The 26,688-nt window shown below is 42.8% G+C and overlaps 2 protein-coding genes across 6 annotated transcripts in view; one reads left to right on the top strand and one right to left on the bottom strand.

The window, feature by feature from the left end:
• Positions 1–26,688, top strand: part of LOC126213090 (uncharacterized) — a 255,653-nt gene that overhangs the window by 9,838 nt on the left and 219,127 nt on the right. The window lies entirely within an intron of this gene.
• LOC126213087 (serine/threonine-protein kinase OSR1) overlaps positions 1–26,688 on the bottom strand; it is a 587,751-nt gene that overhangs the window by 383,312 nt on the left and 177,751 nt on the right. For 3 of the 5 annotated variants that reach the window (XM_049940682.1, XM_049940683.1, XM_049940681.1), the window contains exon 2: positions 2,433–2,546. The exons of the other annotated variants lie outside the window; for them this stretch is intronic. In XM_049940682.1, the coding sequence (XP_049796639.1) occupies positions 2,433–2,546 (114 nt within the window). The remainder of the gene's footprint in view (positions 1–2,432; positions 2,547–26,688) is intronic. 5 annotated transcript variants of the gene reach the window in all.

The following is a 26,688-nucleotide window of genomic DNA, read 5'->3' as shown; positions in this document are numbered from 1 at the left end:
CGAAAAAAAGTATTGAGCCCAAAATATGCATGCAAGTTTAGCAGGCAGAATCATTTATGGATGCAAGTAGTCTCCTCAGTTCATTGGGTGAATGTGCTGAGATCTTCATATGACAATTTGCTGCAACTTTACACCGATTTGTCGACATTGAAAGGGCATCTGAAAACACAAGTCATGCAAGATGATTGTAATAATCAGAAAAATAGGAAAGGGGGGAGGGTAATGTAAATCTGCACGAGACTCAACAGAGAACAGTAAGAATATTTGAAATAATTAGAAAAATAGGAAAGGGGGGAATGTAAATATGTATGAGAATCAAGAGAGAACAGTAAGACTGGAAGACCAAGCATGGAGGGCGCTGATTAGAAAGAACGATGCAGTCTTTGACATGTGTTGTACAACCTGCATATCGAGCATCGATCGGAGGAAACAACAGAATGGTTCAGGATTAGGATTAAAATCCAGGGTGAAAGGATATCAGTAATAAGAATCACTGATGAATTGCTCAGTGAAAGTGAAGGGGAACTGCAGGACCTGGTGAATGGAATGAACATTCTGATGATCACTGGTTGTGGACTGAGAGACAATCAAAGAAAGGTGAAAGAAATGAGGGGTGGTAGAAATGAGATTACAAGAAAGCTTAAGATCAAAATTTGGGACCATGAAAGAGGCGAAATTAAGAAATCGTGCTACCTCAGAAGCAAATTAACACATAACAGGTGAAGAAAGGAAGATATAAAAGACCGAATAACAAAGGCAAAAAGGAAATTTCTGGAAAAAAGAAGTCTGCTAGTATCAGAGTTCGGTCTTATTTTGAGGAAGACACTTCTGACCATGCAGATTTGGAGCACAGCATTGTATAGTAATGAAACGTCGACAGTGGGAAAACTGGGATAGAAGAGAATCAGAGCATTTGAGATGTGGTGCTACCGAAGAATGTTGAAAATTTGTTGGACTGATGAGGTAAGAAATGATGAGGTTCTCCACAGAATTGGTGAGGAAAAGAATATGTGGAAAACACTGACAAGAAGAAGGGACACAAGCATAGGACATCTGTGAAGCAATCAGGGAACAACATATGTGGTACTAGAGGGTAAAAACTGTAGACAAAGACAGAGCCTATCCAGAAAATAATTGAGAACAGAGGCTGCATGAGAATCTGAGATAAAGGGGTTAATGCAGGAGAGGAATTCTTGGAGGGTGTATAAAGCCAGTCAGAAGACTGATGACCCGAAGGGACAGTGGGGAAACTCAGAAAGAAGAGAACCATAGCGTTTGAGATGTGGTGCTACAGAAGGATGTAGAAATCTGAGAGATCTTATTATCAAGTTGCCTCGTATTCAGAAATAATTGAGGAGGTTGTGTGGCAACACTGCTGTCAGAAGACGAGACTGGCACAGGAGAAGAAGCGTTGGCAGGCCACATCAAACCAGTGAGTAGATTGGCGAGTGACGGCCTAAAATTAAGAAAATGGTGTCAACAGTTGTCGGGTTCCATAGCGGAAGCAGTGTGTGGTGTGGCTGTCGATATACTTTCCGGGATGTGAGGTCGTGGTCCAAGAACGTTTCTGCTCCTTACGTTTCGTCCAGAACTTCCTCAGAGGCGCTGCTCCGCTGAGTCTTGCCGACTGACTGGTCGGGTGTCTGAGAGCGACTTATATATTGTGAGAAAGGGGGGCGTGGTTCAGGTGACACGTGATGAGCAGTGATAATCCATAGCAAAGATAAGGTTGACTATCGATTACCACCTTGTCAAAGATAAAAATTGTTTGCAATTTTGTAGAGCCACTGTCCATATATCGCTAAGTTTCATAGCCTCCTCTTTCCTATTGAAATTATCGTGATGTTTATAAATTTCGATAGCTTCTCTATATAGCCGTGGACAGTAATTTAACGTTGTAGATAAAACTTCGGTATCCGAAAACTTCACTTGGTGGTTGCCTGGTTGAAGAGCATGTTCCGCTACAGCTGACTTTTCTATTTTTCCAAGTCGACAAAGACTTTTATGCTCTTTCAGTCGCGTGTTTACGCTTCTTCTGGTAGTACCAATGTAAACTTTACCACAGGTACACGGAATTTTATACACACCACATGTCGACAGGGGATGGCGTTTATCCTTCACCTGAACCACGCCCCCCTTTCTCACAATATATAAGTCGCTCTCAGACACCCGACCAGTCAGTCGGCAAGACTCAGCGGAGCAGCGCCTCTGAGGAAGTCCTGGACGAAACGTAAGGAGCAGAAACGTTCTTGGACCACGACCTCACATCCCGGAAAGTATATCAACAGCCATGTCACCCGGTCGTGAAAGCCTACATTCTACAATCAGTGTGTGGTGCACAAGCAACGGGCGTCGCTGCCCGGAACCAAGCCGTGCTGGGTGGTGGTAAGCCATGCCGACCGTACCAGCTGGAGAACGGTGGGGATGTTTACCTGCAGCGGCCCATCACGTGACCGAGGAAACCGCCCGAGTCGTGCTGGAATATGATTGGCGCGTCGGGCCCAATCACAGCTCCAGTTCTCCGGCGGCGAACGTCGGGCACCGTTCTGCAAAAAGATCCAGCACCTCCATCACATGTCAACACATCCGCTGTCTCCGTGCACTCTTCTTCACGCTTCGGTGTTGAACTGACGTGTAAACCATAGAGTAAATATCTCTGGAGTGAGCATTCACATGCGCAAAACAGATTTTGTGTTGCCAACATATATTGCCGGCCTGGTCACGTGATTTCGGGACGTCGTGTGTTTGTCCGTATAGCGTCCTGTATATTTCGAATGTCACTACATCCCTAGTACAGACGGATTCTTTTCGTACGTGTCGTGGATTATTTATATACACTCCTGGAAATTGAAATAAGAACACCGTGAATTCATTGTCCCAGGAAGGGGAAACTTTATTGACACATTCCTGGGGTCAGATACATCACATGATCACACTGACAGAACCACAGGCACATAGACACAGGCAACAGAGCATGCACAATGTCGGCACTAGTACAGTGTATATCCACCTTTCGCAGCAATGCAGGCTGCTATTCTCCCATGGAGACGATCGTAGAGATGCTGGATGTAGTCCTGTGGAACGGCTTGCCATGCCATTTCCACCTGGCGCCTCAGTTGGACCAGCGTTCGTGCTGGACGTGCAGACCGCGTGAGACGACGCTTCATCCAGTCCCAAACATGCTCAATGGGGGACAGATCCGGAGATCTTGCTGGCCAGGGTAGTTGACTTACACCTTCTAGAGCACGTTGGGTGGCACGGGATACATGCGGACGTGCATTGTCCTGTTGGAACAGCAAGTTCCCTTGCCGGTCTAGGAATGGTAGAACGATGGGTTCGATGACGGTTTGGATGTACCGTGCACTATTCAGTGTCCCCTCGACGATCACCAGTGGTGTACGGCCAGTGTAGGAGATCGCTCTCCACACTATGATGCCGGGTGTTGGCCCTGTGTTCCTCGGTCGTATGCAGTCCTGATTGTGGCGCTCACCTGCACGGCGCCAAACACGCATACGACCATCATTGGCACCAAGGCAGAAGCGACTCTCATCGCTGAAGACGACACGTCTCCATTCGTCCCTCTATTCACGCCTGTCGCGACACCACTGGAGGCGGGCTGCACGATGTTGGGGCGTGAGCGGAAGACGGCCTAACGGTGTGCGGGACCGTAGCCCAGCTTCATGGAGACGGTTGCGAATGGTCCTCGCCGATACCCCAGGAGCAACAGTGTCCCTAATTTGCTGGGAAGTGGTGGTGCGGTCCCCTAAGGCACTGCGTAGGATCCTACGGTCTTGGCGTGCATCCGTGCGTCGCTGCGGTCCGGTCCCAGGTCGACGGGCACGTGCACCTTCCGCCGACCACTGGCGACAACATCGATGTACTGCGGAGACGTCACGCCCCACGTGTTGAGCAATTCGGCGGTACGTCCACCCGGCCTCCCGCATGCCCACTATACGCCCTCGCTCAAAGTCCGTCAACTGCACATACGGTTCACGTCCACGCTGTCGCGGCATGCTACCAGTGTTAAAGACTGCGATGGAGCTCTGTATGCCACGGCAAACTGGCTGACACTGACGGCGGCGGTGCACAAATGCTGCGCAGCTAGCGCCATTCGACGGCCAACACCGCGGTTCCTGGTGTGTCCGCTGTGCCGTGCGTGTGATCATTGCTTGTACAGCCCTCTCGCAGTGTCCGGAGCAAGTATGGTGGGTCTGACACACCGGTGTCAATGTGTTCTTTTTTCCATTTCCAGGAGTGTATGTTGCGCAGACATTTTAACAGTATCCATTTGATACCGGGAATTAACCAGCTACGTAACTTTTAAGGGCAAGTGATATTGCATTCTGCTTCTTTGCGATAGGTGTCACAGTTCAGATGCACTCGATTTTTGGTAGTTTTCGGCATGATACGGCACTTTATAGTATTACAGAGCCTGACGTACATTTTTGCAGTGATAATCTTGCAAAACGACTTGACGGTACGCTAGTACTTTTGCAAGTGTCCGAAAAACACCGAATTTGCCACATATTAGCCATTATATCCCTGCAAATTCGGCCTTTGTTCTGCTATTTCTGCGTATTTATTTTCCCGTTTTTTGCGACCTAAAGCACAATTTGTCTTACTGGTTACACTTTGAAGTGTTTATTTAACTCATTTTACGTACTTGCTCCCAGTTAATTAAATAAATAGTAGACTGAGTAGGAAGGGGGGAAAAAAGCGATCGGAGAATAAATATACGGTAAAGCAAATACAGTTGTTCATGTAACAAAAAAATGGTTCAAATGGCTCTGAGCACTATGGGACTCAACTGCTGAGGTTATTAGTCCCCTAGAACTTAGAACTAGTTAAACCTAACTAACCTAAGGACATCACAAACATCCATGCCCGAGGCAGGATTCGAACCTGCGACCGTAGCGGTCTTGCGGTTCCAGACTGCAGCGCCTTTAACCGCACGGCCACTTCGGCCGGCTGTTCATGTAACAGTCAACCCATACAACACCATTAAGGGAAGTGGAAAGTGACACAAATCAAAGAATTTGGGGACATGTTCACTAACATTTTACGCTTCTTAACCAAATGGTGAAGAAAATAAACTGAAGGCAAAATACACCAAAGAAGATGAATGTCTACTTTGATTAGCTACACTATTGTGTTCTTTATTTGATTTGTGCAGAAAATGTATTTAAGCTGAATGCAGAAATTGGTAGTAGGTGCTGTGCAAAATTAAAAATAGTTGGTATAGCAATGCCTTCAGCCACACACGTCCAAATTTTTCTCTTTCTAAACATTCCTCTTCAAAGTGTTTTGAACATATCATGGAATATTTTGTGGGGACAAAATTACTCCTCCTCATTTTATGGAGCCACGTCTTTACTCATTGTTCATACTTTGGGAAACTAAAATATAAATCACACATAATCATTCTCCATGTCCTAGACACACCTAACATGGTCTCCTACTGTAACTTTATAGTAAACAAAAGGTTTGGACACACAAATTATACGAAGACAATTACAGACTCCCACTCCATTGAATTTATCTCTCTCCCGTCTTTCAAATCTATATACATAATCGACAAGTCACTGATAAATGCATGGAGGATAGTATTTGCTGAAACAACTAACCATTCCCTTTCCTGTTCCACTAGCAAATTTACGAGAGGAAGCGATTGTTTGTAAGCTTTTGCACGAGCCGTAATATCTTTTATAAAGTCATAAAATCGTAGAAAAATAGGTCTACAGAACCGAGCCTTAATTATAAAGCGTCTCGAAATTTTTAAACATAGTACCCATGAAAAGTTACTATCCCTCCTTTCACATATTTTTCTTTGCATCCGTAGCAACAACAGCAATTCACTATCGCTATTACACTATCAACAAACGGTGAAAACATAACGAAAACTTTTGATATTATAAACTTCAAACTCTGCGGAAAGCACACACGCACAGCGAAGTCCCGAAAACACGTGACAATCCTAGTTTAATGTTGACAACATGCGCAGAACACAATGCTCACTCCAGAGATATTTACTCTATGGTGTAAACGCTTGTCTGTCATCGTCGTCGGCTGCAGTGAATCTGCGGTAGGAGAGAGTGTGTCGTACCTGGAGCATAGTACACCTAGGAGCACAAGCCATGATGCTTCCAGGTTGGTGTTTCAACCTAGTTGCCGCCTTTACAGCCACACGAAGAAATGTGCATTAGAAACCCTATAAACACCTTCCAGCATTTTATATTGTTTTCGTTAGACATGAAGAAATGTGGACTAGAAACCCCCATATACTCCTTCCAGAATTTTTATTTTGTTCTAGACATAAGGTTGTGATTCCTGCAGCATTTGTAAATATTATGAGTTCTACATATTTAAGCAGCAGAGGTCCGCAGCGTTCGGATCGACTTTTTGAAGCTATCTATATGGTGAGGTATGTTAAGGTCCCCTGCAGAAATTCATCCTGATGAACCCTCATTTGCAAGTAATCGACGAAAAAATAATTTCGGAATTCCACAAGATGCTCTATAGACTTAAAAATGGAAACAATTTACAGGATGGTTGCATCGCGTCATAGATATATTATAACTCTCCTATGCAAGAGATTTTGGGTTCAAGTCTCGTTGGGTGCTTTGAAAATTTTATTTTTTAAATCTTTATCAAAATTACTGTAATTATTATTTTATTTCAACTAAAGGGCTCAAATGTCTATTTCTTTGTCACGAAATTTTTAATCACTAACTTCTTCAGTTCCTCTAATTTTTTCTTCCCCTAATGCTTTTTCCAGATCAAAACTTCGTATATAGACTTTAATTATTTCCATGAATTAATGTCGATTTAATTACTTCCATTTCATCATCCTGTATTTTTGTTACTACATTCATCATCCATCATTTCTGTTCCTCATTTTGTTTGTATTTCACTTTACATATAACCTCATCTTTTGCTTAAACCTTCATCTGTATTCTTTTGTCCTTAGTGCAATAAGAATTTATGTTTTACATGTTGATATGACGATCAAAATCCAAGAAAATGTACAAGTTGTAACGAAAATCACATTTTTCACATCATTGCACATATAAATACATTTTTTCGTTTTTATTTAACTGTTAGGCCGCCATTTCCAAATGTTTAAATATTGTGATACAGAAATAAAAATAATTACATAATTAAATTCACATCCATGAAGTTTCAAACTAGAAAAAGAATGATGGGAAGGAAAAAAAGAGAGCAATTGAAAAATTTAATATAGTAATTAAAAATGATGTGACAAAGGAACAGAAATAAAAGAATACATTTAAACTCATTAACTGAATTAAAACAATGATCAAAGACATTTTGATAACGATTTAAATATAAAGAATTACAAAGTATCTCACGCGATCCAATACAACAACCTCTTGCATAGCAGACTTGTAATATATCCATTATGCTAAGCCAGCCATTGTGGCCGAGCGGTTCTAGGCGCTTCAGTCCGGAACCACGCTGCTGCTACGGTCTCAGGTTCGAATCCTGCCTCGGGCATGGACGTGTGTGATGTCCTTAGGTTAGGTAGGTTTAAGCAGCTGTAACTCTAGGGGACTGATGACATCAGATGTTAAGTCCCATAGCGCTCAGAGCCATTTGAACTATTACGCTACAGAAGCAGCTTGTGTAATCTTTCTTTTTTAATGTATAAAGTGCATATTTGAACCACCAGCTGTTTTTATTTTAAGCCCAAATTCTACCACTTTTGGTCTTGGACCATCTTCATGGATGAAGCATTAAAATGGTTTAGCAACCATATAGCATTAGTCATTACTTAAAATGTGTAGAGCATGCCATGAATGTAAATGTATGACACAGGACTTTAAAAGCAAACATCTGAATACTAATTCGGATGTTTGCTTTTAAAGTCTTATATCATATATTTATATTCATGGCATGCACTACACATTTTAAATAATGGCGGCTTAAAACATTTTAACCCTTCATCTGTGAAGATGATCCATGAGCGAAACCGAAATTTGGATTTAAAATAATAATAGTTGATGGTTCAAATATGTATTTTATACATTACTTAATGGCTGTTGCCAGTCACCTTCCAAAAATGTTTCTTTTTTAGAGCGGTAGAGCATCACGCGAAATTTCAGAATTATTTTTTTGTCGATTGCTTGCAAATGAGGGTCCACCAGGTTGAATGGCTGCAGTGTGTCATATCTGGAACCCTAACCTACATCACCATACACGGCAGCTTCAAAATGGCAGTTCCACTGATAGGGACCCCTCCATGTAAGTGCTGTGAAATGTATTAAAGCTATTTCGAGGATATTCTCAATTATTCAGTTACAGTGTCTTATGCTGGGGGTAAAATTCTGTACATTTTTAACATTAGTTACATAAGGTGTGGAAGGTTGAGCGATACTTTTTTGGCCATCCGCCATCTTGTACCTTGAAAGGCAATGAGGTCTTCTACCATAGAACACGTGATATGTGCAAGTGAACTGAGCTTCTTTAAAGTCTTAACAATTTTCCTTGTCTTCAAAATGCAAATCTTTGTCAGATGACAATAACTTCTATTTAAAAATGTTCTTAACTTATAGCTGGTTTTTGATAATACTTCTTCTTAACTTGATTTCATTTGCTGATTACTGGTGTGTAGAAGGGGTAATGATGTAACACCAAGAATATTAAATACAGTTTTGACAAGATTTTTCTCGATTTCAGCACTTTTAAATTTGAATCTCGTACCTTGGAACATTTTTTCACATTTGGAAAACCTTACATTTCTAGTGTAATTTTCGTACTTTCGTAAAAGACTGTAGCAGACACAAAGTGAATGCAATCACTTCAAACTAGAATAAGTATAGGTATTACACTTCTACTGCAGGGCTGGCTACAGGCGAAAGTCTGAGATGTGTTCCAATCCTGTAATATCACTTAAAGTCATATTGAGTGAAAATTGTGCATGACTGTTCCAAAAATAAGAAACGCAGATAACGTTGCCACTCACAGATTTCTGTTGATTTACTTAAATTATTTAATAACACAACATGTTTCCAGGCAGAAATATCATCTTCAGGTCGTAATGGAAATAACATTTAACCAAAGTACGGCCGTAATTTTTCCCGAGGGCATGCAGCTTTACTGTATGATTAAATGATGATGGCGTCCTCTTGGGTAAAATATTCCGGAGGTAAAATAGTCCCCCATTCGGATCTCCGGGCGGGGACTACTCAAGAGGATGTCGTTATCAGGAGAAAGAAAACTGGCGTTCTACGGATCGGAGCGTGGAATGTCAGGTCCCTTAATCGGGCAGGTAGGTTAGAAAATTTGAAAAGGGAAATGGATAGGTTAAAGTTAGATATAGTGGGAATTAGTGAAGTTCGGTGGCGGGAGGAACAAGACTTCTGGTCAGGTGACTACAGGGTTATAAACACAAAGTCAAATAGGGGTAATGCAGGAGTAGGTTTAATAATGAATAGGAAAATAGCAACGCGGGTAAGCTACTACAAACAGCTTAGTGAACGCATTATTGTGGCCAAGATAGATACGAAGCCCACACCTACTACAGTAGTACAAGTTTATATGCCAACTAGCTCTGCAGATGACGAAGAAATTGAAGAAATGTATGATGAAATAAAAGAAATTATTCAGATAGTGAAGGGAGACGAAAATTTAATAGTCATGGGTGACTGGAATTCGAGTGTAGGAAAAGGGAGAGAAGGAAACGTAGTAGGTGAATATGGATTGGGGCTAAGAAATGAAAGAGGAAGCCGCCTGGTAGAATTTTGCACAGAGCACAACTTAATCATAGCTAACACTTGGTTAAAGAATCATGATAGAAGGTTGTATACATGGAAGAACCCTGGAGATACTAAAAGGTATCAGATAGATTATATAATGGTAAGACAGAGATTTAGGAACCAGGTTTTAAATTGTAAGACATTTCCAGGGGCAGATGTGGACTCTGACCACAATCTATTGGTTATGACCTGTAGATTAAAACTGAAGAAACTGCAAAAAGGTGGGAATTTAAGGAGATGGGACCTGGATAAACTGAAAGAACCAGAGGTTGTACAGAGTTTCAGGGAGAGCATAAGGGAACAATTGACAGGAATGGGGGAAAGAAATACAGTAGAAGAAGAATGGGTAGCTTTGAGGGATGAAGTAGTGAAGGCAGCAGAGGATAAAGTAGGTAAAAAGACGAGGGCTAGTAGAAATCCTTGGGTAACAGAAGAAATATTGAGTTTAATTGATGAAAGGAGAAAATATAAAAATGCAGTAAATGAAGCAGGCAAAAAGGAATACAAACGTCTCAAAAATGAGATTGACAGGAAGTGCAAAATGGCTAAGCAGGGATGGCTAGAGGACAAATGTAAGGATGTAGAGGCTTATCTCACTAGGGGTAAGATAGATACTGCCTACAGGAAAATTAAAGAGACCTTTGGAGATAAGAGAACCACTTCTATGAACATCAAGAGCTCAGATGGAAACCCAGTTCTAAGCAAAGAAGGGAAAGCAGAAAGGTGGAAGGAGTATATAGAGGGTCTATACAAGGGCGATGTACTTGAGGACAATATTTTGGAAATAGAAGAGGATGTAGATGCAGATCAAATGGGAGATACTATACTGCGTGAAGAGTTTGACAGAGCACTGAAAGACCTGAGTCGAAACAAGGCCCCCGGAGTAGACAACATTCCATTGGAACTACTGACGGCCTTGGGAGAGCCAGTCCTGACAAAACTCTACCATCTGGTGAGCAAGATGTATGAAACAGGCGAAATACCCTCAGACTTCAAGAAGAATATAATAATTCCAATCCCAAAGAAAGCAGGTGTTGACAGATGTGAGAATTACCGAACAATCAGTTTAATAAGCCACAGCTGCAAAATACTAACACGAATTCTTTACAGACGAATGGAAAAACTGGTAGAAGCCGACCTCGGGGAAGATCAGTTTGGATTCCGTAGAAATACTGGAACACGTGAGGCAATACTGACCTTACGACTTATCTTAGAAGAAAGATTAAGGAAAGGCAAACCTACGTTTCTAGCATTTGTAGACTTAGAGAAAGCTTTTGACAATGTTGACTGGAATACTCTCTTTCAAATTCTAAAGGTGGCAGGGGTAAAATACAGGGAGCGAAAGGCTATTTACAATTTGTACAGAAATCAGATGGCAGTTATAAGAGTCGAGGGACACGAAAGGGAAGCAGTGGTTGGGAAGGGAGTAAGACAGGGTTGTAGCCTCTCCCCGATGTTATTCAATCTGTATATTGAGCAAGCAGTGAAGGAAACAAAAGAAAAATTCGGAGTAGGTATTAAAATCCATGGAGAAGAAATAAAAACTTTGAGGTTCGCCGATGACATTGTAATTCTGTCAGAGACAGCAAAGGACTTGGAAGAGCAGTTGAACGGAATGGATGGTGTCTTGAAGGGAGGATATAAGATGAACATCAACAAAAGCAAAACGAGGATAATGGAATGTAGTCGAAGTAAGTCGGGTGATGTTGAGGGTATTAGATTAGGAAATGAGACACTTAAAGTAGTAAAGGAGTTTTGCTATTTGGGGAGCAAAATAACCGATGATGGTCGAAGTAGAGAGGATATAAAATGTAGACTGGCAATGGCAAGGAAAGCGTTTCTGAAGAAGAGAAATTTGTTAACATCGAGTATAGATTTAAGTGTCAGGAAGTCTTTTCTGAAAGTATTTGTATGGAGTGTAGCCATGTATGGAAGTGAAACATGGACGATAAATAGTTTGGACAAGAAGAGAATAGAAGCTTTCGAAATGTGGTGCTACAGAAGAATGCTGAAGATTAGATGGGTAGATCACATAACTAATGAGGAGGTACTGAATCGGATTGGGGAGAAGAGGAGTTTGTGGCACAACTTGACCAGAAGAAGGGATCGGTTGGTAGGACATATTTTGAGGCATCAAGGGATCACCAATTTAGTATTGGAGGGCAGCGTGGAGGGTAAAAATCGTAGGGGGAGACCAAGAGATGCATACACTAAGCAGATTCAGAAGGATGTAGGTTGCAGTAGGTACTGGGAGATGAAGAAACTTGCACAGGATAGAGTAGCATGGAGAGCTGCATCAAACCAGTCTCAGGACTGAAGACCACAACAACAACACAACAACGTACAGATATTAAGGATGTTCTTTATAGTATTCACATGTACTGTGGAGGATGTGATGGTTAACGTAACATTAAAGAATATTTATTTTGTTTGTTAGTCTGCTGTTCACATATAATTTTTTTAATGATCATTCAGTTTGTTCATATGCAATCCCTGTCTTCTTGCAGTGATTTAAGTGACATCCATTGCTGTTTATAAATTTGAAAAGGACATTTAAAAGACATCACAATCAACTCTACTGTGCAGTTCAAACAAGAAAACGGCCATAGGACGTGTCAGTACATGAAATTATAACAGATGAGAAATGATAGATAAAATGAAATGTTTATGAATCTTAAAGAGATAAATTTATATAGATGCAATCAACAATGCAAGACAGGCATTAGCTGAATTTTTCAAGCAATTCTCCATTGTCTCGCATTCCAAGAAAATGCGACGTAGTTGTGCAGCTGAAATTTACTGCTACCAGACCTCCCTTAAACCTCCCTTAAAATCATGGTATCCGCCTCCGGTAGCTGAGTGGTCAGCGCGACAGAATGTCAATCCTAAGAGCCCGGGATCGATTCCCGGCTGGGTCGGAGATTTTCTCTGCTCAGCGACTGGGTGTTGTGTTGTCCTAATCATCATCATTTCATCCCCATCGACGCGCAAGTCGCCGAAGTGGCGTCAAATCGAAAGACCTGCACCAGGCGAACGGTCTACCCGACGGGAGGCCCTAGCCACACGGCATTTTATTATTAAATCATGGTCAACTGTTGGCCATCTCCCTTAAAATCATGATCAAATGTTGGTCACCCTGAAACTTCCTGGCAGATTAAAACTGTGTGTTGGGCCGAGACTCGAACTCGGGACCTTTGCCTTTCGCGGGCAAGTACTGTATCGACTCCAGAGTTCGAGTCTCGGTCCAACACACAGTTTTAATCTGCCAGGAAGTTTCATATCAGCGCACACTCCGCTGCAGAGTGAAAATCTCATTCTGGAAACATCCCCCAGGCTGTGGCTAAGCCATGTCGCCGCAATATACTTTCTTTCAGTAGTGCTAGTTGTGCAGGGTTCGCAGGAGAGCTTCTGTAAAGTTTGGAAGGTAGGAGATGAGGTACTGGCGGAAGTAAAGCTGTGAGGACGGGGCGTGAGTCGTGCGTGGGTAGCTCAGTTCGTAGAGCACTTGCCCGCGAATGGCAAAGGTCCCGAGTTCGAGTCTCGGTCCGGCACACAGTTTTAATCTGACAGGAAGTTTCAATTAGCGCACACTCCGGTGCAGAGTGAAAATTTCATTCTGGATACATCCCACAGGCTGTGGCTAAGCCATGTCTCCGCAATATCCTTTCTTTCAGGAGTGCTAGTCCTGCAAGTTTCGCAGGAGAGCTTCTATAAAGTTTGGAAAGTAGGAGACGAGGTACTGGCGGAAGTAAAGCTGTGAGGACCGGGTGTGAGTCGTGCTTCGGTAGCTCAGATGGTAGAGCACTTGCCCGCGAATGGCAAAGGTCCCGAGTTCGAGTCTCGGTCCGGCACACAGTTTTAATCTGCCAGGAAGTTTCATATCAGCATACACTCCGCTACAGAGTGAAAATTTCATTCTGGAAAGATCCCCCACGTTGTGGCTAAGCCATGTCTCCGCAATATCCTATCTTTCAGGAGTGCTAGTTGTGGAAGGTTCGCAGGAGAGCTCCTGTAAGGTTTGGAAGGTAGGAGACGAGGTACTGGCAGAAGTAAAGTTGTGAGGACGGGGCGTGAGTCGTGCTTGGGTAGCTGAGATGGTGGAGCACTTGCCCGCGAGTGGCAAAAGTCTCGAGTTCGAGTCTCGGTCCGGCACACAGTTTTAATCTGACAGGACGTTTCATAGCAACGCACACTCCGCTGCAGAGTGAAAACTTGATGTTGGTCGCCCTGTTTGAATGCTAACTGTTTTCCTACACCGTGTCAGGCTTGGTAATGTGTTTTACGCATCCCCTCTGTCTCAGTTGTACTGAGAATGTTGAAGAAAGAGTGGTGGATGGGTTTTAGTGTGCTGTAAGAAAACTCGAACGGAGTGGGGCGGCCCTCCGCCGTGCACTCTGCTGCGGCCGCACACAGCGTGATGGGCAGTTACGACTGGCATTTGGCTCCAGAGGCGGGTAGTCTACCCGGCTGCGCCATTGTGAAGAGAAGCGCCACAAAAGCTGACGGCATTCCGTCACGCCCCATTGTTCAGCCATAACGGCGGGCGGTGTTGCGTTTTAAGCGAAGCCCGTCTCGCTGTAGCTACGGCGAGCCACAAGAGTAAGATAGGCTGCGGCGAGTACGTCTCAGCCCCGAGTTACGATGGGGCCAACGAGAGACACTGAAGAGCCAAAGAAACTGGCACTCCTGCCTAGTATCGTGTAGCACACAGAAGTGCCGCAACACGACGTGGCAGGGGATCGACCAAAGTCTGACGTAGCGCTGGAGGGAACTGACACAATGAATCCTACATCTACATCTACATTTGAACTCCGCAAGCCACCCAACGGTGTGTGGCGGAGGGCACTTTACGTGCCACTGTCATTACCTCCCTTTCCTGTTCCAGTCGCGTACGGTTCGCGGGAAGAACGACTGTCTGAAAGCCTCCGTGCGCGCTCGAATCTCTCTAATTTTACATTCGTGATCTCCTCGGGAGGTATAAGTAGGGGGAAGCAATATATTCGATACCTCATCCAGAAACGCACCCTCTCGAAACCCGGCGAGCAAGCTACACCGCGATGCAGAGCGCCTCTCTTGCAGAGTCTGCCACTCGAGTTTGCTAAACATCTCCGTAACGCTATCACGGTTACCAAATAACCCTGTGACGAAACGCGCCGCTCTTCTTTGGATCTTCTCTACTCCTCCGTCAACCCGACCTGGTACGGATTCCACACTGATGAGCAATACTCAAGTATAGGCCGGACGAGCGTTTTGTAAGTCAACTGCTTTGTTGACGGACTTGATTTTCTAAGGACTCTCCCAATGAATCTCAACCTGTCACCCGCCTTACCAACAATTAATTTTATATGATCATTCCACTTCAAATCGTTCCGCTCGCATACTCCCAGGTATTTTACAGAAGTAACTGCTACCATTGTTTGTTCCGCTTTCATATAATCATACAATAAATGATCCTTCTTTCTATGTGTTCGGAATACATTACATTTGTCTATGTTAAGGGTCAGTTGCCACTCCCTGCACCAAGTGCCTATCCGCTGCAGATCTTCCTGCATTTCGCTGCAATTTTCTAATGGTGCAATTTCTCTGTATACTACAGCATCATCCGCGAAAAGACGCACGGAACTTCCGACACTATCTACTAGGTCATTTACATATATTGTGAAAAGCAATGGTCCCATAACACTCCCCTGTGGCACGCCAGTGGTTACTTTAACGTCTGTAGACGTCTCTCCATTGAGAACATCATGCTGTGTTCTGTCTGCTAAAAATTCTTCAATCCAGCCACACAGCTGGTCTGATATTCCGTAGGCTCTTACTGCAGGGCTGGAGATCTCTTCTGAACAGCACGTTGCAAGCCATCGCAGATATCCTCAATAATGTTCGTATCTGGGGAGTTTGGCTTGGCTCTGAGCACTATGGGACTCAACTGCTGAGGTCATTAGTCCCCTAGAACTTAGAACTAGTTAAACCTAACTAACCTAAGGAGATCACAAACATCCATGCCCGAGGCAGGATTCCAACCTGCGACCGTAGCGGTCTTGCGGTTCCAGACTGCAGCGCCTTTAACCGCACGGCCACTTCGGCCGGCTGGGGAGTTTGGTGGCCAGCGGAAGTGTTTAAACTCAGATGAGTGTAAAACTTTGAACATAGCTGCTAAGGTTCAGTGACCGTGTCAGAATTATATTGGAACAAATAAGCCCTCGGTCACAAATATTAAGTCAAAATTGACCTGGTTTCGACGCTACTATGAGCGTCGTCTTCAGAATTAGACTAACTGTACTAAAACATTAGGTATATAGTACATTAATAAAATTAAAGTTTGTACTGACTCGAAAAGATGCAGTACTTACAAGTCACATATTAAAAAAGATCTGAGCCGGAAAGGCGACGTCATGAACAGTTGTGAGATGGCGAGCCGCTAAGGGCTGCTCGTACTGTGGACAAGGGTTGCAGCAAGGCGGAGGTGCCCACTTTAGAAAGTGTGGGCAAGTAAACATGGTGTTGCTACGAGCGCCATCTGGTAGCCGCAGAAACAACTAGGCTACTGTACATTCAAAATTAGACTCATGAAATTCTGATGCAGCTGATTCAGGCATAACGTAAGCATTAATAATAACAGGATGAAGTTACATATTCATCTGCTTTAAATAGACATACATTTTGTAACGTGAAAAACGTTAGTTATGACTTACAAGAAAACAGCAAAGATGTGGCAGGAAAACAACATTTCGGTAAACTTCATGAGGAAATCTGAATCAAAGATCAAGCAATGGCTTTATACAGTCAAAAAAGTTTTTATTTCGCAGCTGCAGCTGTTCGTTGAGAATGAGGCCATCATGACGAGTGAGATGTTTGAAAGTCTCAAATTCCTCTAAGACATCTAACCTACGCCCCTTCTTTTCGGTATGCAGAATATTCTTATCGCCTGTGGCTTTAGGCACGTGTCCAGTAATTAAGAGATGATCGGCAAAGGATGAATTTAGGGGACTGGTGCCGTTCTTTCTCAAAATATGTTCTTTATATCTGACGGTGAAAGCACGTCCGGTTTGCCCTATATAGTAGGAGGAGCAGGTATCGCAGATGATCTTATAAACGCCAGAACTTTCTGTAGGGGAGCGAATGGATTTCAAATTATGAATGAAGTTTCTCTTTAGATTATTATTATTAGTAGAGAAGGAAACATTGCAGTTGTATTTGTTGCGAAGCATGCGCTGAATCTGATAGGAAATGGGTCCTATGAAAGGAATAGAAAAACGTTTTTTTGGGTTAATTTCAGTGCATGAGGTGTGGAGTGTGGTAGATGTTGCAGGTTTCTTTTTTTATGATATCGTCCACTATGTTAGGCGTATATTCATTATTGACTGCTATGGTTTTAAGTAAATTAATCTCCTCATGAAACTTTTCTGTTGAAAGTGGTATGGAGGTGGCTCGGTGGACGGCAGAGTGAAAGAAGGCCATTTTTTGAGACTGTGGATGAAAAGAGGAGTGTTCCTGGAGCCACTCTGTAGCAATAATGGACGTCTGGGGTGTCGCATTGTCCTGCTGGAATTGCCCAAGTCCGTTGGAATGCACAATGGACATGAATGGATGCAGGTGATCAGACAGGATGTTTACGTACGTGTCACCTGTCACAGTCGTATCTTGACGTATGAGTGATCCCATATCACTCCAACTGCACCCGCCCCACACCATTACAGAGCCTCCACCAGCTCTAACAGTCCCCTGATGACACGCATGGATTCATGAGGTTGTATCCAAACCCATGTACATCCATTCCCTCGACCAATTTGAAGCTAGACTCGTCTGACCAGGCAACATATTTCAGTTAGTAATAGTTTAATGTCGGTGTTGACGGGCCCAGGCGAGGCGTAAAGCTTTCTGTTGCGCAATGATCAAGGCTAAACAAGTATACCTTCGTCTCCGAAAACCCAAATCGATGATGTTTCGTTGAATGGTTCGCACGCTGACATTTGTTGATGGTCCAGCATTGAAATCTGCAGCAATTTTAGGAGAGGTTGCACTTGTGTCACTTTGAACGGTTCTCTTCAGTCGTCGTCGGTTTCATTCTTGCAGGATCTTCTTCCGGTCGAAGCGATGTCGGAGATTTCACGTTTTACCGCTTCGTGGTATTCACGGTACAGTCGTGAAATGTTCATAAGGGAAAATCCACACGCCCTTCATATTTACGATGGATTCTTCAATACATTTTATTAGAAACCTCAACTCGCACGATGACTCATATGTAAACGAATATGAATATCCTACACTGTGGGCAAAACAGGGCGGACAGTTGAGCTCAGATTATAGGAGTCTTAGTACAGCCCAGAACCGAATGGTGAAAGTGAGGCTGTGCATTATCATCCGTGATACAAAAAGGCAAGATATAGTGTCGGAATGAGGACTTCGTGGGGTTTCCTACAAGGGTGCAGTAGGTAGCGAAGTAGTCCAGAGCAACCGGTTCCGTAACGAGGTCTTTGCGAACTGAGCCTCCGCCACTGCTTGTCTACCCCTGTCGCTCACCCTCAGTGCAGGAGTTGTCACCGTTTCTCAGACAGTGTCGTCGTCGATCAGCATCAATAATTTCGCAAAGTTAACTTGCCGATTCTGGAGTTTCGTCATATATGTCATGTTGTTGTTGTGGTCTTCAGTCCTGAGACTGGTTTGATGCAGCTCTCCATGCTACTCTATCCTGTGCAAGCTTCTTCATCTCCCAGTTCCTACTGCAGCCTACATCCTTCTGAATCTGCTTAGTGTATTCATCTCTTGGTCTCCCTCTACGATTTTTACCCTCCACGCTGCCCTCCAATGCTAAATTTGTGATCCCTTGATGCCTCAAAACTTGTCCTACCAACCGATCCCTTCTTCTAGTCAAGTTGTGCCACAAACTCCTCTTCTCCCCAATTCCGTTCATTACCTCCTCATTAGTTATGTGATCTACCCATCTAATCTTCAGCATTCTTCTGTAGCACCACATTTCGAAAGCTTCTATTCTCTTCCTGTCCAAACTATATATCGTCCATGTTTCACTTCCATACATGGCTACACTCCATACGAATACTTTCAGAAACATATATGTCATACAAAACTAATTATTTGTATTTGGCGGATCTCATTCACAAAAGTACGCTTTTAACGGTATTTCTAAAGTTCTAATACACAATCTGCTATTTATTGAATTTTTATCTCAACAAAACAAAAAAAAAATTTACTTGGTAAATTTCTTACATAACATGGTAACTCGTCCTCTGAAGCTTCCAGAATTTTTTGGTGAGGAAGGCGGAATGAGGACTCAGACAGCTGGCTGCCCACTTTTCTGTCAGATACTTTTAAACACGATCATATTTGCCTTTATTGTGCTCTGACAGGAGCATTTTTCAGCTTATTATTATGTAGTTCATTTTAGAAAGATGAAATTCCAACTAGATGAACTTTGGTGGAGTCATCTACATTAAGCAACGCATTTTATCGTATGTAGACATCAAGAACAACACTCTAGTTATCGAGACTTTAAACGCCTCATCGAACCATAGGAAAATATTCTGTAACTTCTTTCAGATGAACACGCCCATTGTCGCGTAAATCTTTATCTAATTACTAACAGAAACCCGGCGTTGCCCAGATATTTATTCATCCCAGTTTTATGTCAGTTCATCCCCTCTTCCCTCATCTCTCTCGTCCACTTAGTCCTGCCTCGTCTCTCTATCCACCTCTTCCTTCCGCCCATCCGTCTCCCTTTCCATCTCCTCCATCTGCCCCCTCCCTTCTCTCACAACACATTCTCCTCCTTTCCATCCTCCTCTCCTTTTCCATCCATCTTCCCGTCTCTGTCCACCTCCTCCTGCGCTTTTTCTAATAGTACATAAAATTCACAATAGCACTCCTAATTTATGTATTTATTACAGTGTTCCATTAGTCATTCATCACCTTTCCCCTTTCTCTGTTTACCTGCAGCTCCCTCTCTCTTTTAATCTGCTTCTCTCACTTCTCTGGATGCACCTCCTTCCCCCTCCCGCCCCCATCACGTTCTCCTATTTCCGTATATCTCCTCCTACGCCTCCGGTATGCCATCTCCTCTTTCACCGTCTATGAAAAAATACGTATATCTGCCAACTTTCATGCAGATTGAAGAGACGATGTTGAACTTATTTAAAGGTAGGCCAACCATCCGCCATCCAGCATACGTTGGCTTGTGTAAATGCCTTTACCACGAAAAGACACATACATGAGCCAACTCCCAAGCTGATCAGTCAAATGGTGTGTAATTCTGTTATAAAGCACCCTCCGCCATACACCGTATGAAATTTCACGTAGACGGTGAGGTTCTCCTTGTTTTGAAGATCAAATGTACAAAATTTCATCAAGATCGGAGCAACACTGTGGTTTTTGTTGAAATCCGTAAGTAAAGTACCCTCCACCATGCACTGAACGAGGTTGTATGTAGACAGTGACCTTTCTCTTGGTTTGGGAAATAGGAATTCATTTTCATACACCCCGCTCGCTCTATGCCGACTTAGTTCTTAGTTGGGTAATATAAATAATAGATTCGAACAGAAATCATGTAATGAATTCTGTCGTATAAGGGGCAACATAGCTATTAAATAATAGCAACGAGATTACGAGAGCAGTCACTTTCAGTGTTACGTAGAATAACGTTATACATTGTAAATTATCACGACACAAAATGAAGATAATAAGCAATGTGGGACTTCCTTCCGTTTGCGTTTGAAACTCTCGGAGAACTCCTGCATGGCGCGGAGGGTGGGAGGGGGAAGCGAGGGGAGCCTCGATTTGTTTTGCCGGCCCGGGCCCCTGACAGGTTTAGTGCGCCACTGCTCGTAGGAAACCCCACGGTAGCAAACCCCACGACACCGGAATGAGGAACCAACAACGGTAAAGTTTATTACCGGCAAAAGGAAACTTTATAAATTACGTTCTTGATTAATTATGTGTGGTAAAGTGCTGACAAATGAATCAACATTTCAAAAGATCGACAGTTACTTGATGATAACTTGGCCGTCAGCAAAATCGGTACCTCAAGATCACGCTTGCTGCGTGACGTCGTCAGGCGAGAAACGCCGTGGTTTATCCGCTTCACGGCTTTGTTGCCGTGTACAGGGCGACACAGAAAAACGGGAACATTTCCACAGTCCAATAAAACTAGAAGTCATGAAGGAAAGAAATTGCATTCATAGTAACTGAAACCTTGCAACTTTGCCATTCACGAAACACTGATAGAAATTATCATTTTTTTAAAAATTACGTCCTTTAGATGCAGGGGCGGATCCAGGATCTAGGTCAGGGGGGCGCAAATTTTTTGGTACCTGCCTTCTAAAAAATTAATTCCAAATAAAAGCATTAATACTCTATATACGCGCGCGCACACACATACACACACACACACACACACACACACACACACACACACACATTTTTTTATTATTAATTTGGCCAACACTCTCTTGGGTCGAGTTTTGGCTCATCTTCTTCATAGTTCGCGTTTTCTATAAGTAGCCTAAAGTTATTCCTGTCACGTATTTTTTCTTCTGTTACACCTATTTTGTTGGCGTCTTTCTTTACTGCTTCTATCCATCCTACAGTTTTTTTCAGCTTACTAACGTAATTAAAAATTTTCTTTGTAATCCGTGTTTCTTCCATTCTTTTTAAATGTCCATAAAATTTTAGCCGCCTCTTCCTCATTGTATCTGTGATCTTTTCTGTATTTTTGTATAGGTCTTCATTTCTCCTTTTAACCCACCTATTTTCCTTGTTTTTCTCAGGACTTAGAATTTTTCTTAATATTTTTCTCTCTCTTTTTTCTAGTTCTCTTAATTCGCCTTTCTTATTCAATGTTAGGCACTCTGATCCATATGTTGCTTGTGTCCTAATAACAGAATTACAATGTTTAATCTTTGCTTGTATGGATATTGATTTCTTATTGTAGTAGTTTTGTGTTAATTTATATGCAAATTCCAACTTTTTTATTCTTTCTTTATTTGTTGCGTTATCCAGTCCATTGGCTTGGATCCACTCCCCCAGGTATTTGAATCTATCAACTCTTTTAATTTTTCCATACTTTGTTTTCATAAACTTTTCTGTACTATTTTTGTGTTCTATATACTCGGTTTTTTCGTAGGATATTTTTAGCCCAGTCTTTTCAGCAATCTCGTGTAACATATTAAGCATAACTGTTGCGTCTGTTCGGTTTTCAGTTATCAATGCCATATCATCCGCAAAGGCTGAACATTTTACTTCAAACTTGTTCTTTCCTCGGCCCATGCTTATACCCTTTGTGCCTCTGTTCTTTAATGTGTTTTCCCATGTTTTTACTACTTTATCTAAAACCAAGTTAAAGAGAATTCGGGTCAGTCCGTCAGTTTGTCGATCTCCTGTTTTGATTTTGAATGGTTCAGAAATTTCGCCTTGAAATTTAATTCTTGATGTTGTATCTGTGAGCGTTTGTTCACACACACACACACACACACATATATATATATATATATATATATATATATATATATATATATATATATATATATATCTTCTGCTTTTAGTTTAATTGTGTATCGCCATGTGTTAAGTGTGTTTAATGAAATAACTTACTGCATTACCTAAAAAATATTCTTCAAATACGACACGTGCACTTGAAAAACTCAGTGTTTGTCTGCTAATGTAAAATAATCTATAAAAATGCTAATGCTCGTTTCCATTCTTAAATCTTCACATTAGTTCACCAATTTCTTCCATATGACAGAATGTTGCCATCGAATTCGCGCATTTGTTTATACGCAGCAATGACGATACGATTGCGAAAAGTTATAATAGGGTATTTGACTGTGTTCAGGAAATCATCTTATATTGTTAATTACGTCAGTATCTGTTTCAATCTGCTGACCGTAACATTTATATTCTTACTGTATTAGAGAATGGATTGTGAATGAATCCACAGACGTTATTTTCGTGTACATTATTACATTTGGCTCATTAATGTTTGTCCACATTCCGCATCAAAAGTGAGAAGAAAGCCAAAATGGGGGAGAAGCGTTCGTCCAGATCGAAAACGTGCAATTGCAGAATAAAAGGGACTGTCGTAAGGTTCTCACTATCTGCAACTAATGAGAATATTTTCAAGTATTCCTTCGGTGTTCATCGCTTAATTATCAACACCATCTCTTTGCAAATTGCCACTAGAAACAAAATCTTACATACGCACTGCAGGGAAAGTGCTAAAAAAGGGACACAGATGGCTCGTGCCTCAGCGAATCATTTTATTCGTAAGTACAGTTGTTTCTTCTGTAGTTTATTCACTAAATGGAAGAGGCTTCAAGGTCTCTTTTTGAATTGTTACATCAAACAACCTATGGCGAAATTAAAAGCAACGGTGGTAACATTAAAGAGTGCAACGGGAATTCCACTGTTAAATGCAGAGGAGAGAGCAGATAGGCGGAAAGAATACATTGAAAGCCTCTATGAGGGTGAAGATTTGGCGGATGTGATAGAAGAAGAAACAGGAGTCGATTTAGAAGAGATAGGGGATCCAGTATTAGAATCGGAATTTAAAAGAGCTTTGGAGGACTTACGGTCAAATAAGGCAGAAGGGATAGATAACATTCCATCAGAATTTCTAAAATCATTGGGGGAAGTAGCAACAAAACGACTATTCACGTTGGTGTGTAGAATATACGAGTGTGGCGACATACCATCTGACTTTCGGAAAAGCATCACCCACACAATTCCGAAGACGGCAAAAGCTGACAAGTGCGAGAATTATCGCACAATCAGCTTAACAGCTCATGCATCGAAGCTGCTTACAAGAATAATATGCAGAATAATGGAAAAGAAAATTGAGAATGCGCTAGGTGACGATCAGTTTGGCTTTAGGAAAAGTAAAGGGACGAGAGAGGCAATTCTGACGTTACGGCTAATAATGGAAGCAAGGCTAAAGAAAAATCAAGACACTTTCATAGGATTTGTCGACCTGAAAGAAGCGTTCGACAATACAAAATGGTGAAACCTGTTCGAGATTCTGAGAAAAGTAGGGGTAAGCTATAGGGAGAGACGGGTCATATACAATATGTACAACAACCAAGAGGGAATAATAAGAGTGGACGATCAAGGACGAAGTGCTCGTATTAAGAAGGGTGTAAGACAAGGCTGTAGCCTTTCACCCCTTCTCTTCAATCTGTACATCGAGGAAGCAATGATGGAAATAAAAGAAAGGTTCAGGAGTGGAATTAAAATACAAGGTGAAAGGATATCAATGATTCGATTCGCTGATGACATTGCTATCCTGAGTGAAAGTGAAGAAGAATTAAATGATCTGCTGAACGGAATGAACAGTCTAATGAGTACACAGTACGGTTTGAGAGTAAATCGGAGAAAGACGAAGGTAATGAGAAGTAGTAGAAATGAGAACAGCGAGAAACTTAACATCAGGACTGATGGTCACGAAGTCAATGAAGTTAAGGAATTCTGCTACCTAGGCAGTAAAATAACCAATGACGGACGGAGCAAGGAGGACATCAAAAGCAGACTCGCTATGGCAAAAAAGGCATTTCTGGCCAAGAGAAGTCTACTAATATCAAATACCGGCATTAATTTGAGGAAGAAATTTCTGCGGATGTACGTCTGGAGCACAGCATTGTATGGTAGTGAAACATGGACTGTGGGAAAACCGGAACAGAAGAGAATCGAAGCATTTGAGATGTGGTGCTATAGACGAATGCTGAAAATTAGGTGGACTGATAAGGTGAGGAATGAGGAGGTTCTACGCAGAATCGGAGAGGAAAGGAATATGTGGAAAACACTGATAAGGAGAAGGGACAGGATGATAGGACATCTGGTAAGACGTGAGGGAATGACTTCCATGGTACTAGAGGGAGCTGTAGAGGGCAAAAACTGTAGAGGAAGACAGAGATTGGAATACGTGAAGCAAATAATTGAGGACGTAGGCTGGAAGTGCTACTCTGAGATGAAGAGGTTAGCACAGGAAAGGAATTCGTGGCGGGCCGCGTCAAACCAATCAGTAGACTGATGACAAAAAAAAAAAAAAAAAAAGAAAAACATCGAAGTGCGTGCCATTGTTTACATCTTCGACTTCAAGTAAAACATACTAGAGCAGGGCCGACCAAACGCTGCACAGTGTGCAGACGTGCGGAAGTGCTGCACATGTGCGCACGTGTGCGACAGCGACATCTGTTATTAGATATGTGTCCTAAATGAACGGCGGCTCCACTTCCCTGTTTATGTGGTACACGCAATAGCTTGTCTTTGAAAGATTTTTCTCGGTGATGAAAATGAATAAATCAAGGTTTAGATCAAGCATACGTGATGAAAATCTTCGCAACTGACAAACTGCCTATTGGCTTCTGTCTCGGATTCTTCGGCCGACGTTCATCTAATGACTTTTCTGACGTTTCGCCAGCACGAGTGGCTGGCATTGTCAAAGCTTGACCCTCCAATGCCGGTGGTGAACTGGAGCCGAGCTCGCGGCCGCAGACGCGCCAACGTCCGAGGGCTTCTCCGCGGTCATTTCCGGTGCGGTTCTCCTCTTGCTACCAGCGACGGTCGTTCGCTGCAGTACGGGAAGCCAGGATCCGTTTACCTTAAGGCTTTCCTCTTTCTTGTTCAAACTGTTCGCGTGTTTTTGTATTTCTACAGCTTCTCTAAACAAGCGCGTGTGATAGTGCTTCTCTACAGCTAGAACTCCCGTGTCGGCGAATTTAATTACATGGTCGGTCTCATTCAGCGCGTGCTCTGGCACGGCCGATTTCTCCACCTGCCCCAACCTGCAATGTCGCTTATGCTCTTTGATCCTGGTGTTAATGGATCGTCCAGTCATTCCGACATAAACTTTTCCGCAAGTGCATGGTATACGGTATATCCCCGACATTTCAAGTGGGTCTCTTTTCTCCTTCGCCGATCTCAGACACTCTTTGATCTTCCTTGTCGGTTTGAAAATCGTCTTTACGCCATGTTTGCGCAATATACGGCCGATTCTGTCCGTCACTCTGGGAACGTATGGCAGAAAGGCCGTACCCGACATTTCTTTTTCTGGTTCCTTACTTCGCCGAGTGTTTGGCTCTGTTGCACTTCTAATGTAATTTGTGGAGTACCCATTGCTCATCAGAACAGTTTCCAGGTGTTGCATTTCTCGTTTGAGGTGTTGCGGCTCACATATTCGTCCTGCTCTCGTTACGAGCGTACTAATCATGCCTCTTTTCTGGCTCGGGTGGTGGTTTGACAGTTTGTGCAGGTATCGGTCCGTGTGTCCACCCTTTCGATGTCCTCCGTCAATCCCACCTGGTAAGGATCCCACACCGCGCAGCAATATTCTAACAGAGGACGGACGAGTGTAGTGTAAGCTGTCTCTTTAGTGGACTTGTTGCATCTTCCAAGTGTCCTGCCAATGAAACGCAACCTTTGGCTCGCCTTCCCCACAATATTATCTATGTGGTCTTTCCAACTGAAGTTGTTCGTAATTTTAACACCCAGGTACTTAGTTGAATTGACAGCTTCCAGAATTGTACTATTTATCGAGTAATCGAATTCCAACGGATTTCTTTTGGAACTCGTGTGGATCACCTCACACTTTTCGTTATTTGGCGTCAACTGCCACCTGCCACACCGTACAGCAATCTTTTCTAAATCGCTTTGCAACTGATGACCTTACTAGACGGTAAATTACAGCATCATCTGCGAACAACCTAAGAGAACTGCTCAGATTGTCTCCCACGTCACTTATATAGATCAGGAACAGCAGAGGTCCCAGGACGCTTCCCTGGGGAACACCTGATATCACTTCAGTTTTACTCGATGATTTGCTGTCTATTACTACGAACTGTCGCTCGTTAAGTGAAGGCCGTGGTAATGCCTGAAATTTTATACTCTCTGCAGGCTTTTGACACTGTGGATCTGC

The sequence above is a fragment of the Schistocerca nitens genome, chromosome 11, assembly GCF_023898315.1.
Source record: "Schistocerca nitens isolate TAMUIC-IGC-003100 chromosome 11, iqSchNite1.1, whole genome shotgun sequence".
NCBI classification, from domain to species: domain Eukaryota; kingdom Metazoa; phylum Arthropoda; class Insecta; order Orthoptera; family Acrididae; genus Schistocerca; species Schistocerca nitens.
Note: the sequence above shows the minus strand (reverse complement) of the source record. Positions and strands in the feature narration are given on the sequence as shown.